Here is a 20,259-nt window from a genome sequence, read left to right on the forward strand (position 1 = left end):
TATACACATATATAATATTTATATATTAATATGTACAAATTGAAATTAAAAAAAAATATTTATTTAAAAGTGAAACTATTATATACAATAAAAATTAAAATTAAAATTAAAACTAAAACATTTTTAAATAAACCCTAATGGGCCGCCCAGTTCATAGATTCTGTTTTGTTTCTCTGTTCTTCTTCTTCCCTTTTCTTCTTCATCCTCTTCGTTCTTCTTCGTCCTCTTTGTTCTTCTTCGTCTTCGTTCTTCGTTATTCTTCTTCTTTTTCTTTCCTTTTCTTCTTCCCCTTCCCATACGTCCTCCTTCACCTTCCTTTAATTTCTCCGCCCTGCACCCTTGAACGGCGTGTCATCTCCGTCTTCCTCGACCTGTCGATAGCGAGTCGCCGCTGCCTACCAATGTCCTGAAATGCCAGCCCTAGATCTTTCCGTGAGTTTGGATTTATTTATTGTTTTGTCTTATTGTTTGCTGTTGATGTTTATTTAGATGGAAGAAACTTTCAGTAAGATTGGACCAATACGAAGATGCTTTATGGTTACCAAAAAAGGTTGGCTAATCTAGTGCCCACGTTGAATTTGAGGATCACCTTAAACAAGTTTATGATTTTAAATATTGTGGACAACCAAAAGAATAATACTTACATGGGATGAGATTGATTTTAAAATTGCTTGTTTTGAAGTCAAAAAATCATGATTGTTTTATTTCTTGTAGCAAAAACATTTTGTCTAGACTAAGCTTTTATTTTTTGTTGGTCTTTGCTTGTTTTTATATTAGGATCAAGTGAGAATCGAAGGTTTGGCTATGTTCAATTGTAAGTAAAATTTGCTTTTTTAATAATTTTTTTCTGGATTTTGTGAGTGGTACTAGTTTTGATATTGATTCTCAATTGTAAGTGTTGCCATTGAAGATACTAATCGTTCCATTGAGTTGAAGAATTGTTCAGCTGTTGGAGGTACAAAGATTCTAGTTAAAAATGCCATGATGGTGCTCATCTTGAGCAGCTTCGAACAAAAGACAATGAAGGTGTGTTATTTTCAAATTGTTGCATCTTTTATGTGTCTTTCTTAATTGCCTCACCATATAACACATTGGTTGATAGATGAATATTGTGTTCTTTTTTTGTTTCAAATTTAACGTTTACAAGTTTATGATCATTTTGAATTTTTGTCGCTATGTTTGGGATTCTTAATTTTCTTCCATTCAATATCGAGATGCTATCAAACTAGAGAGTAACAATAATAAAGCTTTGTAATTCCAAACAAAAGGTTCTAGTTTTAAGTCTGCATTTGTTATGTGGTAATCTAGAATAGAACACCATTGCTTGTTTTATGATTTTGGTTTGGATTCTTGATTTTCTTCGGTTCAATCTGGATATATTGTTAAACCCGAGAATAACAAGGCTGTTACAGTAGCAGACAAAACTGACAAGGCTTCACAATTCCAAACAAAAGGTTCTAGTTTCAAGTTTGCATATGGTATGTGGTGTTGTCATTTACTGCACACCATTGCTTGTTTTGTTATCAACCTTATTAATATTGAAAATATCATGTGAGGTATAATGATAAAAAATTGGTCGCAGTTTCTAGTATTCGTCCCAAGAAAGTGAAAAGTTCTGAAAACGAGACATTTTCTTTGAATTTTGTTGTTTTATTTTTCTTCTTGTTATGGTTGATGTTAAAATTGTTAAGTTAGATTTGGTCCAAAAGTATCGATAAATAATTTTAATATTTAGGTTATATGAATATATGTCTTGAATAACTTGTTGGTTTGCATGTGTATTTTGGTGTTGATATAGATTAAAGTATGATTATTATTATTTTTTAGTTTGGTTGGTATTCTTGTATTGTTTTTTTGTTGAATTTTAATTAATAGTATATGTTCACGAGTTTATTGGTTACTTATGATGGTTTTCCAACTTTCGTATTTGTTTGATTTTGTAGATCTTAGTTTGATGCATTGTGTTAGCTATTAATTATATAATAGGTTAGTGGATTTTTTCTATGAGTAATGAATAGCTATTAATTATAGAATAGCTATTGTTATTGATTTACTTTTGGATTTGCATTGTGGATGTTTCTATGGTTACGATTGTGAGTTGTGTTGTTACTGCCAAAAATAAAGAACTTATTCTATGATAGTTATATGGTAATGATTGTTAATTTGGTTTATTTTTAATATGATGATTTGAATGCATTTTTCATTACTTTTTTTGGTATTTTTATTATAAGTGTGAGATTATCTTTTTTTTTTGGATGACGTGGGAACCCACAGCCGCTACCCGAAAGTGCGCACTGGGTAAACCCCTAGTTGGTGATAATATTGTGACATATACAGTTAGGTTTTGTAATGAACTATGGATTTCATGACTCATATTCTTCATTTTATTTGTTTATCCTTGCATATGATATGGGTTATGTATATGAGGTTTGTATCTAATTTGGAACAGGAATTTGGCTGAACTTAAGTAATTTTGATTGAAGTTTCGCTCATGAATTTATTTTATTTTATTCCAGATTTAATTTGCTTTTGTTGTTTAGCTCTTTGGAAGTGTGGATTTGTGGTGTAGAATGTTATCGTGTATGAATTAGCTATTATTAACTAAAATTTCACTTTTTAAACATTATTTCTTTGTTATTTTCTCTAAACTCTCTCTATGTCTTGTAATGCATAATGCTATGCCTTTGTTCGTTTGGTATATAGGGAGACATTTCTGCTAAGCAAGCAAGCACTGCCTCGACTGTTTTCTTATGATGTATCAACAAATTCAATTAAAAAGTGATCTTGTATTCCTATCAATTATGCATTGTTATCTACCAACAGATTTATTCTATAATCATTACTGGATTTCTACAAGGATGCAGACATCAATACTGGATAATCCTAGCAGAATTTTTCTTGCAGATTTGATTAGTCACGGCAGTATGGCTATAATTGACACTATTTCAGGTATGAAAATGATCAAAATCACTAGGAAATATTATTTTCATATAGGTAGTAAAGCAAAAGTGTAATCAAGCTTGTGTTTTGACAATTCAGTTGTGGAGATTGACTTTTCTTCATTTGTTGCAGTAGCCATGTCTGAACTTATCGCTAGCTAAAGTCCAACTTATTATTTGTCAAATGGTTTGTACAATAGAAATTGTTCTCTAACCTTATGGATTGCTTGTGTTGATGATTTCATAAGTTTCTTCACATTGAGTGTAATGGGTAATCATTATAATGACCTGTTTTTATATCATGAGCTAGGCCAAGTCACTTGTATTTTATTTTCTTGTTTTCGCCTAACATATGGTTGGAAAATTTTGAAAGGTAGAGAGACAAGGCATTTGCAGCTAGTGATGATATTGTGTCCATCTATAATATGCTGCAAGAAGGTAGAATTATATTTTCCTTGTCTATTATTCAGTATTGCGATTTTGTTTTATAGTTGGATTATTCAGCTAATGAATGTGTCTGAGTGGTTTCTCCTATATGCATTATAGTCAAGGGCTCCAGTTCGGTTGGATGCTACCTTTGGTTAACTATTTTATGCCAACATGATAACAAAAATCTGTTTGTTTGTAATTCACACAAATTCACAGGGAATTTTATTTGAAAGTCAGTGAGTAGGATTTTATAGGGAAGCGATCAGGTATAGCAATTTTGTGGTTGTAGACCCTTAGTAGTTATCACAATTATTTATACTCTTTTTACTGGTGAGTTTCCAGGTCGAACACAAGGATTTTAAGTCATGAATTTCAAGGGTGAAAATCTTGAAGAAAGCGACGAGAATGCATAAAAGGATCCACTTGCAGCGGATCCGAAGTTTAACTACTGAAAACGGTAAATAAAGCAGTAAAAGTGAGATGACCGAAGGCAAGCGAAGCGAAGGCGGGAAGTGAAGTGCCAGTGGTAACCAGATGATCGGGACATAAGCGGACGTGGGGACTAGATGAGCGGGACATGGGTGAATCGCGGTTACCGAGTGGATGGGACATGAGCGAGCGGCACATTGTATATATATATATGAGCGAAATAGAGTGGAGGAGAGGTGTTGTGTCTAATTTGTGCGTTACTAAATGGATAGATTTTCCTGGATGTAGTGCTCGAGTGATGCAGGTGTGTTATCGGAAGAATATATGTATATTACGGAAGTGATTGGAGGAAGATATTGTAATTATATAAACTAAATTGTAAAGAACTCATAACACTGGAATCTTTGACCTGGGGGGATTTACAACAAGACTTCAATGACACCCAGAATCGAGACATTATAAGAAAAAAACCCTACTGTCACTAGGAATCTCCGTGACCTAATAGACCCCCGCCTATGTCCCATTAATTTTCCCAATATATGCCTCATTAGTGGCTTTACCCCATGTGTTACTACTACTTAATCAAAATTGATTCAGTACAGTAGTTAAGCAGGTCGACAAGGCTTCCGCGTACTTAACTACATTGAACTACCTTGAGACCACTTTTGGCGCATAACAAGGCTTAGATAATCAATTCTTCTCTCGCTCTAAACCAGTGAAATGAAATTCCCTAAACTCAATTTATATAAGTGTGGAAAAGTGTGGAAGAATTTAGTTCAAAGAAATGGATGATATTTCTTTGTATACTACGAAAGCGTGAAATATTAGAACTACAAAGCTGTAAACGAAAGCAGTAATCTATTCTAAAAAAAGGCAGTAAAGACTTGACCAACCCTACTCCCTTGGCCATTCCTGTGGAGAACTCCCTTACAGGGTTGGAGCTCTCTGAAACAGGAAGACGATGAATGCTAATAGTATGCAAGAATCACCAAAAATTATCTATATCATACATAAAGATATCTGGCCCTATTTATAGCAGGTGAAAAGGGGGCGGTTGCAAGCAGTTGCTGGGCGGTTCCAACCGCTAGGCAGTTAGGCGGTTGCTGGTAGTTATTCTATTGAAGCAGTTGCTGGCCATAACTCCCAGGGTGCCCGCTTCGCTTGCGTAGAATTTCAAGGGCTCAGATCTTCCTCGCTTGCTGGAGAGCTCGAGGGCATCAGCGCATCTAGGCTCGCTTGTGCTGGCTGGAATTGGAATGGTTGTACCGCTGCAGTTGGAACACTTAGTTGAACTCTGGAGATAATCTGCAGCGGTGGGTGTCTGGCTGTCGCTTGCAAGCGGGAGAGGCTGTCGCTTCGCGAGCGGTGGAGACTATCGCTTGCCTCTCATGCCTTGTCTTTTCAGAGGCTGTTCTAGGCGCTTGCGAGCGGGGGCGGCTGTCGCTTGTGGCGTCTGCGTTTGTTTTTCTGATACCAGACTACCGCTTAAGAAGGGCAAAAACCGTTGATAATCTCAACAATGAATTCTGGATCATGCCAAGCGATATAGATCAATAATGTATGCCATTTACAAGTTATTTTGATGGTTTTTATACAGAAATTCGAGTAATACACATTTTTGTCAAGCTAAGAATATGCTCATATTTGGAGTAATCAAACCTCCTCACACTAAACCTTTGTTCGTCCTCGAACAAACTGCTTTAAAAGATCAAAAAATTATTCTGTTCACTGCAATCGAAAAGTGCTAACAACCAGTGCCATGATTGAGACTAAAGTGAATCTCAAATAGGAACAAATGAGCCATAAGTATTCAGCTTGTCACTTGATTTAACAAGATTGGAGTTATCCAGGTATTGTCAACTTTGTTTGCTTAGCAGGGATTATTTTTTTGATTAAGGAAACCTTCAGCCGAAGGGCACAGAGAATCATTTTTTTTTTTTTGGATCGTGAGTTTCAAACAAACATTGTGTCTGCTCAAGATCTTATTTGATTTTCATGTGCCTAGGCCTTTTCAGTTCCTTTGTAATGATAGGTCCTCCCTGCTTCGCTCGCATTGTATCTTAAACCATATTTAAGGACTTCTCCTTTCAAGTTATGCCTAATGAACGCAGTCGAAAAACATAGGTCCGCATGCCCTACTGAGTATGGAACAATTTGAAACGAAGGGGGCACTAATCTTCACAAGTCTCATTTGCTATTACTTAGTTTAACGCTAATGTTCAAGTTATTGTGAAGTTCGAAGGACAATTACTTAGTTTGATGTGCTTAAGTCATCTAACACTACTCTAAAACATATCACAAAGTTAACTAAGCAGGATATCACAGGTATTTCACATAAGAACACATACTTCAGGTTATGTTAGGCATACAATAGAGAAAAATTGTCGCTTGTTACCAAAAATTGTTGTTTCTTTGATTGATGCTATGTACAGCCCTTGCCATTCTCAAATTTTGTACATGGGGGAGGACCTTTCTTTACTTCTTCTTTTCGCTTGTCGGTCCTCGCCCCTGAGGAAGGTTGCGTGATATCTGCCGCACTAGATCTTCTAGTGTTTGGACACTCCTGGCTATGTCAAGCTGTTGCTCCATGAGAATGGCGTTTTGTTGGGTGAGGGCTGCGAGTGCTTTCATAATCTCGAGCAGCGTCGTCCCCATGCTTGCAGCTTGAGTCTCGAGCGCTTCTACGCGCTTTTTCAGTGTGGCAATCCTTTTCTTTCCAGTGGACAGTTCATCACCCAGACTCCTTGCATAAGTATCGATTAATGTCTGAGTCATCATGTATTGGGTGAGAATGGCTGAGTCGAGTTCCTCCAGTCTTATTTCAATATTTTCCAATGATGAGCAGGGAGCTGATGGTCCAGCCTCCGCCGCTGCTGGTGACTGTCGCTTGGACTCAGCCGAACTGATTTCCACTGGCTCTTCCCCTTTTTGAGAATTGGGTGCTGGTTCAGGGAAGACATCCTTGAGGAATACTAGCTGCCTCGCTGCCTCGTACTCCAGCTGTTATGCTTTCTTCCATTGTAAGTATCTCCTGAATCGCAGCTGGAGTTGGTTCAGCGGTTTCCAGTATTTGAGCAGCTTGACCAGCACCTTCATTTTCCTTTTTCTCCGTTGCTCGAACTGCTGCATTTGTTCGATCTTTTGTACTTTGGCAAGCAGCTGAGCTTTCTTCTCTTGAAACTTCCTATTCTGTTCCTCCTACTCCTCATCTATAAGTGTCTTGTCTGATTTGGTTGAGGTAGGAGTCGGAATCTCTGCAGGTGTCCCGATCATGGTAGGTGTTCCTGGGCTGCTTGGGGATACCTGCAAGATAGGAAGATTTAAAATGACTGCCTCCACCTCCTCGGCTTCATCGGCAGGTTCAGCGGTTGTGGCAGTGGGGACCTCGGCGGGATATTCTTTGTATGATTCCACGGTGACCTCGATCCCGCCGATAGTTTCTTCAGTTAGCACGGTCTCCCGCTCCTCCTCTGCTTCAGTAGCAGTAGGCTCTACCGCTCCCGACTAGTTAACGGGTGCGGCTTCCTCGCCTGTTCCAACAGCAGTTGGCTCACCTGTCCCCTGCTGGTCGAAGGGAACAGGTTCATCGCCAAGCGGACTCGGCATTCTTGGTGACACCTCCACCGTCGCTGGCCTCGCTGGCGAAAGTCTTTTGGGTTGGGCGGTGGGTTCTCTGATGACGATCCCCTTCCGTAGTCAGAAGAGGGGGATTGTGTCTTCGCTCGTCTCCACATCCACCGCTTTCCCTTTTCCTTTCTCCTACCTTGTCGCTCGCTGAGGGGGTGTTGGGTTTTTTCGAAGAGCTTCCTTAACCCTCGGCTTCTTGACAGGCGGTGGAGCAGGGTCTTCTTTCTTCTTCGACCTCTTCTCACCAGTGGCAGCTTTCGGCGCTTTTCCTCCCTTATCGCTCTTGACCGCGTCTGCCCCAAATAAATCCTCCTATATCTCCCGAGCGAAGCGGAGGGCTTCCTCTTCCTCATCGCTGGGAGCTTCATTGAAGACTGTCCTCTTGGAATCGGGCTCGGTCTGAAGTGTCACATCCTCTCTGATGATTTTCCCCTCCACAAATTTCATCTTTCTTTTTGGTGGAGGGGCGCTGCCGCTTGTGCTTTTCTCTTTTTCTGTTTGGGGATGAGAGTGAACCCTTTGGACTCCAGCCAGCTTTTGTGGAAGGCCGCTGGAAGCAGCGGCTTCATCTGGAGTTCTGGGGCTGGAGTGGGCAAGTCGACACCCGCGCGGTGGCAAAGTTCTGTGATCAGGGTCCCATGACCAAGTGTTCTGTCTCCGTTTCTTCGATCCCAGATATCTAAGCCGATGATCGCGCCCAAATCCACATCAGTTGTCTCCTCCAGAATTGAGCGAAGGGCAAAGAGGTAGTTAGGACGAATGTCAGTGGTATGAGCGGTGATCATTATTATGCTCAGCGACCACTTCACCCATTCCTTTTTATCTTCGTCCACCGACCGGAACTTTAGGTTTCTCTTCTCGTATACAGGGGTGGTGGCGAAGGTCCTGTAAAGCGACTGCAACTCAAGCGAGCTGCAGACCTCCGTTGCCTGCAACTTATCCGTCATCTCCTGGATGGGGTAGTGGTATTCCCATCCTAGGAGTCGGTTGATCTTCCTGGCTGAACAGTCTACCCATCGTCCTCGAACATACACATTTTTCATACTGTCAGCCTGGCTCAGGTTAGCGTAAAACTCCCTCACCAGAGATACATCCACTGGATCACTGGGGTTTTTTATCAACCATGACAGGCCCCGCTCCGCCAGCCAGTCAGACAGCGGGCCTGTGATCTTCTCGGGGTCAAATCCTCTCTCATAGAGGATCCCCATGGCCTTCATTCGCTCGTATGCTGCTGCTGCATCAATGTTAAAAAAATGGAGCTTATCGTACTGCTTGGCTCTTAGCACATCCTTTGCAGCCTCAACAACATTCTTCTTCGACGTCTCACCTCTGAAGGCCTTCATTCTCCTCACCGGTGCCTTTGAATGGCAGGCAAGTGTGTCCGTAAACTCCTTCCGCTGGTACTCCTTCAGCTGCTCATATTCCGACTCCTCTAATTCCAGCCACCAGTCGCTCACCGGATACCTCTGTTCCGTTTCCTCAGTGTATTCGAATCTGAGGTAGTCCTTCGGGAACTCTGGGATGAATGTTCGGAATGGCAATGACTTCAGTTTCCTGAGCTCCCCCCAGTCCTCTGTTAACTCCAACAATCTCCTCCTCTTGTTATATGCCTCAGGCGGCGCTCGCTCCACGAATTCTGCCCCTGAGGTTGTTGTCACCACCTTTCGTCCGTCCGTGGATTTGATCCTTTGGACTCTCTTTTCAATCATTTCCTCAACCTTCTCGAACTCCTTCTTCAACGTTCCTCGCTTTGCTGGATCTATTTTGTCAAGCCTGTCCTGAACCTAGGGTTTCCAAAATTATTGTTTAACATTCAAAATCTATGAATCTTGCCTCATTATCGTCAAATGCAAACAACATTCATAAATACGCAATCATATTCACAATTTCAGTGATTCTAACCCTAGATCCTCCCCCTCACAACGAAACAGAACACTACTGTGAGTGTTACGTTGTGAAAAAGAGAGAATCACAAAACAACACATAACCTACAGATTATTGTAAAATTGAACCGTAGAAAGCAAGTATATCAGTTATTGTATCTAAATCCAGCATATAATAGACTTAGATTCACAGAAATCAAACATACATACATTTCGCAAAAATGAAGAACAGTAAAATATCGCTAAAATAATTTGCGATTCTGTGTTTTTGAACGTTAAATCAGTGAGAATCAACCATAAAATCCAGTTTATGTACTAAGGTTAACCTGGATCTTACCTTAGATGAAGTTATTACTGGTTGAAATGGTGAGATTTTGAAAAATTTTGCGCTTGGAGGCAAAAGTGGAAAATGACTGTGGACTGGGGTATTTATAGATTTTCCTATCGCTCATCTGGAGGGCAAGCGAAGCGCTGCCAAGTCCACTGTAAATACTTATAAAGGTATAAGGGAGGGTTTTCAGGGTGGGCGAGCGGGTAAAGCGACACTTCTATGTACCTAAGGATGACACTCAAGCAATGATGGAAGTGGTATTGGGTGAGCGACACTACTCCCCCAGTAAGTATCAGGGTGAAACAAGCGAAGCGATGGGTGGCTTGGGTCAAACATAGGTTAGAAGTTAAAATTCTAACTTTAACCTACTCCTAGAAAGCGATAACCCTATTCTAATTAAAGCGATAACAAAAGCTGGAACACTAACTATAAAAGCGATAAAAAGAAAGCGATAAAAGAAAGCTTGTAAATTTAAACTATGAAAGCGGTGAATTCTACTCAGAAAGCGATTAAAGAAAGCTGTGAAAATGATGGATATAAGATTAGGCTCTGGATCTTTTCCTTGAAATTCTATCATTGAGTGAGATTCGAAACTTCCAACAGATTAACATCTGCACTGGCCTGCTGCAATACAGGCCCTTCGATATACGGCTTCAATCTCGCTCCGTTGACCAGGAAGGAGTCTTTCTCTCCGGGGATTTCCACATTATTAATCCTTATGGCTCCACTTGGCAGCACTTGTCTGACTATATACGGCCCAGTCCACCGAGACTTCAATTTCCCTGGGAACAAGTGGAGCCTAGTGTCGTATAAAAGAACTTTGGAACCCACCGTAAACTCTTTCTTCTTCAACTTCCTGTCATGATAGAATTTCATCCTTTCCTTATATAGTTTCGCGCTTTCATATGCAAGGTATCGGAACTCAGTGAGATCGAGCAATCTTTTGGCGCGCTTCTCCTGCGCTGGGAGAATATCAAAGTTAAGATACTTGATAGCCCAATACGCGCGATGCTCAAGTTCCAAGGGTAGGTGGCAGGCTTTTCCATATACAAGCCGATAAGGGGACATTCCAATTGGAGTCTTGAAGGCTGTTCAATAGGCCCACAGCGCATCATCCAATTTCTCGGCCCAATTCTTGCGACTTTTATTGACTGTGGTCTGGAGGATGTGTTTGATATCTCGATTTGAAACTTCCACCTGACCGCTCGCTTGTGGATGATAGGGGGTAGTTAAATGCTGGCGAACACCATATTGTTAAAGGCTAGATTGCAGTGCCTTATTCACAAAATGGGTCCCTCCATCGCTTATTATCGTTCTGGGGACTCCAAACCTTGGGAATATGGTATGTCTTAGGAAGCGGATGACAGATCGAGCATCGCTAGTGGTGAGCGCTTTCGCTTCGACCCTCTTACTCACGTAATCCACCGCCACCAGAATGTATTGTTTCCCATTAGAAGGCGGAAAGGGACCCATAAAATCTTTCCCCCATACATCAAATATGTCCACAAACAAAATCCCAGTTTGAGGCATCTCATCTCTCTTCGAGATAGATCCCAATCTTTGACACTTGTCGCAAGATTTGGCAAAGGCATCTGCGTCTCTTTGTAGGGTTGGCCAGAAGAAGCCTGACTGCAAAACTTTGGCTGTTGTGCGCAGGCCAGCGAAATGCCCTCCTACATGGGACCCATGACATTCGTTCAAAATCAGCGGGATCTCAGACTCCGCTACACAGCGACGGATTATCCCATCTGAGCCGATATTGAACAAATAAGGTTCATCCCAAAAATAATCCTTTGCCAAACTGAGCAATCTCTTCTTTTCCCATTGTACAGTATGCACTGGAAACTGTCCTGTAGTTAAGAAATTAGCCAGGTCAGCGAGCCATGGCTCTTTCGTTTGCACCAGAAACAGCTTCTCATATGGGAATTGTTCATTGATTCCAGAAGACTTGTCCTCCTCTTGCCTTAGCCTACTGAGGTGATCCGCCACATGATTTTTTTTCCCCTTCTTATCCCTGATCTCTATGTCGAATTCTTGGAGCAACAGAACTCATCTAATCAATTGGGCTTTTGTCTCCTTCTCCATCAAATACTTAATAGCTGCATGGTCAGTGTGAACAATGGTCTTGCTTCCGATAAGATACTGTCTGAATTTCTCGAAAGCGAAGACAATAGCTAGCAGCTCTTTCTCTGTTGTAGTGTAATTCTTCTGAGCGGAGTCTAGTGATTTGCTTGCGTAATAGATGACATTTAGCTTAAACTCACCCTTTGTCCTAATACAGCGCCGACGGCATAGTCACTTGCATCCGTCATCAACTCGAACGGCTCACTCCACACTGGTGCTGAAATTATAGAAGCAGAGGTTAACTTATCCTTCAGTATTCGGAAAGCCTCCTCACACTCGCTTGACCAGTGAAATTGAGAATCCTTGCACAACAGTGATGTGAGTGCTTGTGTGATTTGACTGAAGCCCTTGATGAAACGACGGTAGAATCCCGCGTGTCCAAGGAAACTTCGCACTCCTTTCTCATTCGAGGGTGCTGACATCTTTTCGATTACACTAACTTTTGATCTATCCACCTCAATACTGGCAGATGAGATCTTATAGCCCAAGAAAATTCCTTCATTTACCATGAGATGACATTTCTCCCAGTTCAGCACAAGATCAGTCTCAATGCAGCGGAGAAGTACTTTTTCTAGATTATTCAGGCATCTGGAAATTGTCTTGCCATATACCGAGAAATCATCAATAAACACTTCGATACAGGAGTCCAGAAGATTACTGAAGATATGGTACATACATCGCTGGAAGGTGGCCGGAGCATTGCAAAGCCCGAACGGCATCCTCCTATAAGCGAAGGTCCCATATGGACAAGTAAATGTTGTCTTCTCGCAGTCCTCCGGTTTGATGGGAATTTGATGGTATCCTGAGTAGCCATCGAGGAAACGGAAGTACTCGTGACCTGCGAGCTTCTCAAGGCATTGATCAAGGAAGGGAAGCGGAAAATGATCCTTCTTCGTGGCTGAGTTCAATTTTCTGTAGTCAATGCAGACCCTCCATCCAGTGACAGGTCTTGTCATGAAGACCTCCCCATCGTCGCTTGTCTGTTCAACAAAGCCTCCTTTCTTGGGAACCATCTGGGTTGGGCTGACCCACTGGCTGTCACTGATAGGGTATATGATTCTTGCATCGAACAACTTGGTCACCTCTTTCTTTACGACCTCTTGCATATTCTCATTTAACCGCCGCTGAGGCTGTCTGCATGGCTTTGCGTCAGCGTCCAGCCTAATATGGTGCATGCACACCGCTGGGCTGATCCCTTTGATGTCTGTAATCTTCCATGTAAACGCCGCTTGATTCCTTTTGAGCAGTGAGACGAGCTGAGCCTCTTGGTCCGGCAATAGTGAGGCGGAGATTATCAGCGGGTAACTCTCCTCCGGACTAAGGAATATATACTTGAGGTGCTCAGGTAGTTTCTTCAGCTCGTCCTTCATGTTGGACTCAATCGCTGGTTCCCTTATCGCTTGTTCAATGGATTCAGTGGGCGCTTGAATTTCGTCGCTTGCCTCAGCTGAATCCTCCTCATCTTCCAGTTCGAGCGATCCATTATCTGAAATTCCTTCCAGATTTTCAAGCGTAATATAGCTCTCAAAAGTTGATAATTCATTTAACTCATTGACAAAATCACAATTTTCTTCCTGGGGTTGGCGCAGTGCTGAATTCATGGAAAATGTGACTTTATCGCCACCAAAGCTCAATGAGATTTTGCCTTCAGCAACATTTATTGTAGCTTGAGCGGTGGCTAGGAAAGGTCTCCCTAATATAATTGGAATGTCGCGATCTTCGCTCATTTCCATAATAATGAAATCTGTAAGGAAAATAAATTTGTTCACTTGCACGAGTACATCACGAATGATTCCTTTAGGTAATCTTATTGATTTATCGGCAAGCTAAATTACAGTTTTGCATGCTTCTAACTCATAAAGCCCTAATTTAGAGAAAAGCGAAAAGGGCATAAGATTGATACTTGCACCTAAATCACATAATGCCCTAATCGGCTCTAAATTTCCTATTGTACAAATAATAATAAAACTCCCAGGATCACTGAGTTTCTTTGGGAGGTCCTCCTTAAATACGGCGCTGCATACAATCTCCAGCTGCACCACTGCCGCTTCATCAGGGAATGCCCGCTTGTGATTGATTATATCTTTGATAAACTTAGCGTAATGTGGCATCTATGACAAAGCATCAGCAAACGGTATAGTAATTTGAAGACTACGGAAAGTATGTACAAACTTATCAAATTCCTTGGAGTTGTCCTTCTTCCCAAGTCATGTAGGAAAGGGGGCTCGAGCTAAAGGCTGAGCGGGACACTTTTCCTTCGGTTCAGACTCCAGAGCGACTGGTATCGCTCGTGGTTGGGATGGACCTTCCTCCTCAGACGGAATCTGTCTTAACTCATCCTGCACAGGCATGTTAGCAACAATAGGGGAAGGAGATTGATTAATACCTCTGTCTGGCAGCGGTGGTGATTGAGTCCGCTTCCCTCCCTAGTTTTGATGGCCTTCGCTTGGTTCGGGACAGTCTCAACTGTCCCAGGCAACATTCCTTTCTGCTTCAGCTTCAGGGCTTCAGCAATCTGCCCGACTTGTACTTCCAGCATTTTGATCGAAGCAGATGTGTTTCTTTGGAACTCCTGATTTGCTCGCTCTGTGTTCCTCCAGAGTTCCTCCAGACTCAGCGGTGCTTGGGCCGCTGTGGGAGGTTGGGCAAATGCAGGCGCCTGCTGCGGAAAGTGGGGGGTTTGGTAGTATTGTTGTTGATGTGGGTAATATCCCCCTTGATGATATTGTTGCGCAGCGAACTGTTGTGGCCTCTGAAATTGTTGCTGAGGACGCGGTCCAGCGGGGCCTTGAGCATGCCCTTTTGGGAACTGTTGAAATTGAGGGGCATTCCTGCCAGCCATAAAGTAGACCTCCGCTAGGCTCTGAGCCTCATCAGTCGAGCACTCAGCAACCTGCAGACCTTGTTGGTCTACACAGGCACTTTCCTCAATTTCCGCAGCCTCATGCAGTGCCTGTTTTCCTTTATTACGCAGGCCCTGCTTCATGAGCTTAGACAGCTCCTTGACTTGGATCGACAAGCTATCAATCCTTGCATCGTGTGAAACTAAAGCAGGAACCTGATATAGACCCCTCGATGGCTCGGGCCTGTTGGACTCTGGCCAACTTGACTGACTGGCCGCCATGTTTTCTATCAAAGCCCTCGGTTCTGAGGCACAGCGCCCCATTAGCGAGCTTCCTGCCGCTGCATCAAAGGACATCCTAAGTTCAAGAGTAATTCCTGAGTAGAAAATTTGTAGCTCCATGAAGTCCGGAATTTCATGATAAGGGCAGTTGCGGAGCAATTGTTTGTATCGGCTCCAGGCTTTGGGAAGGGTCTCTTCACTCGCCATCTTGAAAGTGAGTTTCCTCTGGCGAATGGTCTTTGAGACAGGATGGTATTTACTCACGAAGGCCTGCGCTGCTTCCTTAAATGTGCCAGGAATGGGATAAAGATTATCAAACTATTTCCTGGCCTCTCCTGATAAAGAGAAGGGAAACAAAATTAGTTTGGCAGCATCCTCCGTGATGCCGTGAGATTTGGAGGTGGCAGCGATCCTGTTGAAGTTCTGTAGATGCTCATAAGGGCTCTCGTTGAGCAGCCCATGGAATTGGCTCTGGCTTTCCAGGCTGACGAGCACTGGTACCTCATAATGGCCAGAGCCTCTGGGCGCAGAACTTGTAATTAATGTATGATCCAGAAGGGACTGGCAGTGAACGTCCATGGGGACTTCAGCAAGTGGGCGATCAGCAGCCCTGTGTCCCTCAGCCCTCTGGTTAGGCTCAGCAGTAGGTGCTGGGGGAGTGATGGTAGCGGGCATCGCAGCGGCCTTGGCAGCTTGAGCCGCTTGGGCAGCGATAAACGCCCCCTGAGCAGCCTGAGCTTTCTCCACCTGAACGAGGTGCGCTTACAGTCCCGTCATTCCCTGTTGAATGCTACCGAGGGCTCTCATGAGCTGTTCCTCGGTCTGTGAAAGTGCAGGGGGAATGATAGTGGGGACCACAGTGGGGACGTGGAGCGGCACCTCCTGCGAAGATGCAGATGTGGCAGAGTTTGAAGATGTCCCAGCGGCAGTCTGGTGAGCTGGGACTACAGTAGAAGGAGCGGTGGCATTTCCTTGATTCGCCATGAGTTGTTCTCGAACTTGCTCTCTGAACAGACGTCTCTGGTATCGAGCGGAAGGAGCAGGACTCATGGGACGCTGAAAATGCTTCGGACCCCTACATAATGACAGCCACACCAACATAAAAGTTAGTAAATTAATTAAACAAAAAAGTCACGATTACAACAAATTAAAAGTAAATTATGGCGCTTCAAAAGATTTCCAACAGATACTCTTCATGAGTTTAAAATCCCCGGCAAAGGCGCCAAATTATGATAACAAAAATCTGTTTGTTTGTAATTTGCACAAATTCACAGGGAATTTTATTCGAAAGTCAGTGGGTAGGATTTTATAGGGAAGCGATCAAGTATAGCAATTTTGTGGTTGTAGACCCTGAGTAGTTATCACAATTATTTATACTCTTTTTACTGGTAAGTTTCCAGGTCGAACACAAGGATTTTAAGTCATGAATTTCAAGGGTGAAAATCTTGAAGAAAGCGACGAGAATGCAAAAAAGGATCCGCTTGCAGGGGATCCGAAGTTTAACTACTGAAAGCGGTAAATAAAGCAGTAAAAGTGAGATGAGCGAAGGCGAGCGAAGCGAAGGCGGGAAGTGAAGTGCCAGTGGTAACCAGATGATCGGGACATGAGCGGAAGTGGGGACCAGATGAGCGGGACATGGGTGAATTGCGGTTACCGAGTGGATGGGACATGAGCGAGCGGCACATTGTATATATATATATAAGCGAAATAGAATGGAGGAGAGGTGTTGTATCTGATCTGTGCGTTACTAAATGGATAGATTTTCCTGGATGTAGTGAGCGAGTGATGCAGGTGTGTTATCGGAAGAATATATGTATATTACGAAAATGATTGGAGGAAGATATTTTAATTATATAAACTAAATTGTAAAGAACTCATAACACTGGAATCTTTGACCTTAGGGGATTTACAACAAGACTTCAATGACACCCAGAATCGAGACATTATAAGAAAGAAACCCTACTGTCACTGGGAATCTCTGTGACCTAATAAACCCCCACCTATGTCCCATTAATTTTCCCAATATCTGCCTCATTAGTGGCTTTACCCCCTGTGTTACTACTACTTAATCAAAATTGAATTCAGTACAACAGTTAAGCAGGTCGACAAGGCTCCCGCGTACTTAATTATATTGAACTACCTTGAGACCGCTTTTGGCGCATAACAAGGCTCAGATAATCAATTCTTCTCTCACTCTAAACCAGTGAAATGAAATTTCCTAAACTCAATTTATATAAGTGTGGAAAAGTGTGGAAGAATTTAGTTCGAAGAAATGGATGATATTCCTTTGTATACTACGAAAGCGTGAAATATTAGAACTACAAAGCTGTAAACGAAAGCAGTAATCTATTCTAAAAAATGGCAGTAAAGACTTGACCAAGGGAGTAGGGGCTTTCCTACTCCCTTGGCCATTCCTGTGGAGAACTCCCTTACAGGTTGGAGCTCTCCGAAACAGGAAGACGACGAATGCTAATAGTATGCAAGAATCACCAAAAATTATCTATATCATACATAAAGATATCTGGCCCTATTTATAGCAGGTGAAAAGGGGGCGGTTGCAAGCAGTTGCTGGGCGGTTCCAACCACTAGGCAGTTAGACGGTTGCTGGTAGTTATTCTGTTGAAGCAGTTGCTGGCCATAACTCCCAGGGTGCCCGCTTCGCTTGCGTAGAATTTCAAGGGCTCAGATCTTTCTCACTTGCTGGAGAGCTGGAGGGCATCAGCGCAGCTAGGCTCGCTTGTGCTAGCTGGAATTGGAATAGCTGTACCTCTGCAGTTGGAACACTTAGTTGAAATTTGGATATGATCTGCAGCGGTGGGTGTCTGGCTGTCGCTTGCAAGCGGGAGAGGCTGTCGCCTCGCGAGCGGTGGAGACTATCGCTTGCCTCTCATGCCTTGTCTTTTCAGAGGCTGTTATGGGCGCTTGCGAGCGGGGGCGGCTGTCGCTTGCGGCGTCTGCCTTAGTTTTTCTGATACCAGACTACCGCTTAAGAAGGGCAAAAACTGTTAATAATCTCAACAACGAATTCTGGATCATGCCAAGCGATATAGATCAATAATGTATGCCATTTACAAGTTATTTTGATGGTTTTTATACAGAAATTCGAGTAATACACATTTTTGTCAAGCTAAGAATATGCTCATATTTGGAGTCATCACAACACTTTTGAGTTTGGTAATAAAGAGAGGTCATAACTTCTAAGTGAGAATAATTTTGCTGCATTTTTTTCTATTGTCCTTGCATCTTCTCTTATTCATTCCATCAATTTTGTAAGAAATAATTATAGGTTATGTTTTCGATTCATGCAGGAAATCTAGAAACTTGCAAGCATTTCTTCTGGATAATATATAGTTTTATATACTTTCTCGGTATGCATTTGAAGCCACATGTGACTATCTCTTAACTCATGATGTTTTGTATATTTATTAATGCTGCAGTATCGATCATCCGCTTTAAGATAATGAAATTTTGTGAGTTGCATTTTGTTTTTGATGATATGCAGATGTTTTCTTTATATGTATGTAGGTTATACCATTAATATAGTAAAGGTTTTTTTCACGGCTGCTACCGTTCCGAAGGCTGCGCTAATTCACGAACGATATCTGAAGTGCAAACACTCTGTGAGTTTGTCCACGTCGAGCCAATCGACTGGACATTCAAGGATGTACGTAACCATATTTATAAATTTCTATTAGATTATAACTTAACCAACTCGCAAGTAAATTCTTATATAATTTTTCACTATGTTGGCAGCTCGTTCGTCACGCGTAACTGCCATGTATGTTCACTTTGACGCTGCATGGGGCAATGTAGCGTTGCATCTATGATGATAACTTTTGTTTGTGGATTGATACTGACTAAGTCCTTTACGTAGGTTGAACTTGCATATGTTGCTTCCTTTTGTGTGTTTGTTGCTATGCTTTGCCTTTGGATTGTATATTTTTGTTGTATTGCGAACTAGTTATGTTCCTAGACAGTGCGTACTTGGTGCTACTAATGGTTGTTTCGGTTCCGATACTATGTTTTTGTTATTACTAAAAAAATAAGGATACTCTTTTTGTTGCGAAATTGTATTCATTACAAATACCGGTACAAAAAATTATGAATGTCGTTTAAAATATTTTTCTGACAATCAGTTTATTGTAACAAAAATTATACCGTAACAAAAGCCATTACAAATGCATAAACATTTATTGTAACGACTCTTTTATTACGAGAAACATCTGCTACAAATAAATCAAAAAATAATTGTTAGCGTTACAAAAACTGTTGCAAAAAGATTTCTCACGCGCGTTGACTGTCCACTTTTTGTTACGGAAAATGTCGGTACATAGACTTTTTGTAACTCGAGTATATGCACCGGCCAAAATCCGGTACAAAATCGTTACAAATAGCTTTTTCTAACGAAAAATGGCCATTTGTAGCTGTTTTAAAGCCGCTACAAATGGCCATTTTTTTGGTAGTGTTAAATAAGACCAAAATTGATTAAAAAAAAAAAATCAATAACAATTGATAATTGTGATATACAATGAGATGAAAATAATTTTTACTCTATTTTTGTTATGTTTTGTGTTTTGTACTTGTTCAACCATAGACTCTATAATACACACATAAGTTATAGTTTCGGTATGCATTACACTCGGAAGCGTTGTACCTCTTTCGATGACTATTGCGAGCCCTCCATATTCAACACTTCGTCGTAATGGAATGTATTTTTCTATTTTTTTAATAAATTTAGAAATAATATTCCATCCAGGATTAAAAAATAGAAATAATATATTTCTATTTGTAGGTTTGTTAAATATTTGAATAATTCATTTATAATAAATAATTGGGAAAAAATCAATTTTGGTCCTAATATAATCAAAATTTATCAATTTTGGTCTGAATATAAAAAAACTCATCAATTTTGGTCCCAATATAACCAAAATTTATCAATTTTGGTCCCAATATAAAAAACTCATCAATTTTAGTCTCAATATAAATAATTTCAATCAATTTTGGTCCAATTATAAACAATTTTAATCAATTTTGGTCCCACCGTTAAAAAACTAACGGAAATTGCTGACGTGGACATGACGGAGGTGACGTGGCAGTTGACCTGGAAAGTACACGGCCATGTTGTTACATGGCCATGTATATTTCAGTGTATAATTATACATGGTCATGTTGTTACACGGCCATGTACAATTATACACGGCCATGTTGTTACAGGGCCATGTATATTTCAGTGTATAATTATACATGGTCATGTTGTTACACGGCCATGTACAATTATACACGGCCATGTTGTTACATTACCATGTATATTTCAGTGTATAATTATACATGACCATGTTGTTACACGGCCATGTATAATTCTACACGACCGTG

General features: G+C 41.5%; 1 protein-coding gene across 1 annotated transcript; it reads left to right on the top strand.

Moving 5' to 3' along the window:
• The first annotated feature begins 203 nt into the window (after positions 1 to 203).
• Positions 204 to 18,867, top strand: LOC127261714 (uncharacterized). Its single transcript, XM_051290052.1, has 7 exons — positions 204 to 403; positions 490 to 550; positions 778 to 814; positions 911 to 1,026; positions 3,317 to 3,377; positions 18,412 to 18,550; positions 18,640 to 18,867. The coding sequence occupies exons 3-7, from the start codon at positions 805 to 807 to the stop codon at positions 18,677 to 18,679; spliced, it is 366 nt and encodes a 121-aa protein (XP_051146009.1). The 5' UTR covers positions 204 to 403; positions 490 to 550; positions 778 to 804; the 3' UTR covers positions 18,680 to 18,867.
• The last annotated feature ends 1,392 nt before the right edge of the window (positions 18,868 to 20,259 follow it).

This window comes from Andrographis paniculata, unplaced genomic scaffold (assembly GCF_009805555.1).
Source record: "Andrographis paniculata isolate CXL003 unplaced genomic scaffold, ASM980555v1 Contig64END, whole genome shotgun sequence".
In the NCBI taxonomy this organism is placed as follows: Eukaryota; Viridiplantae; Streptophyta; class Magnoliopsida; order Lamiales; family Acanthaceae; genus Andrographis; species Andrographis paniculata.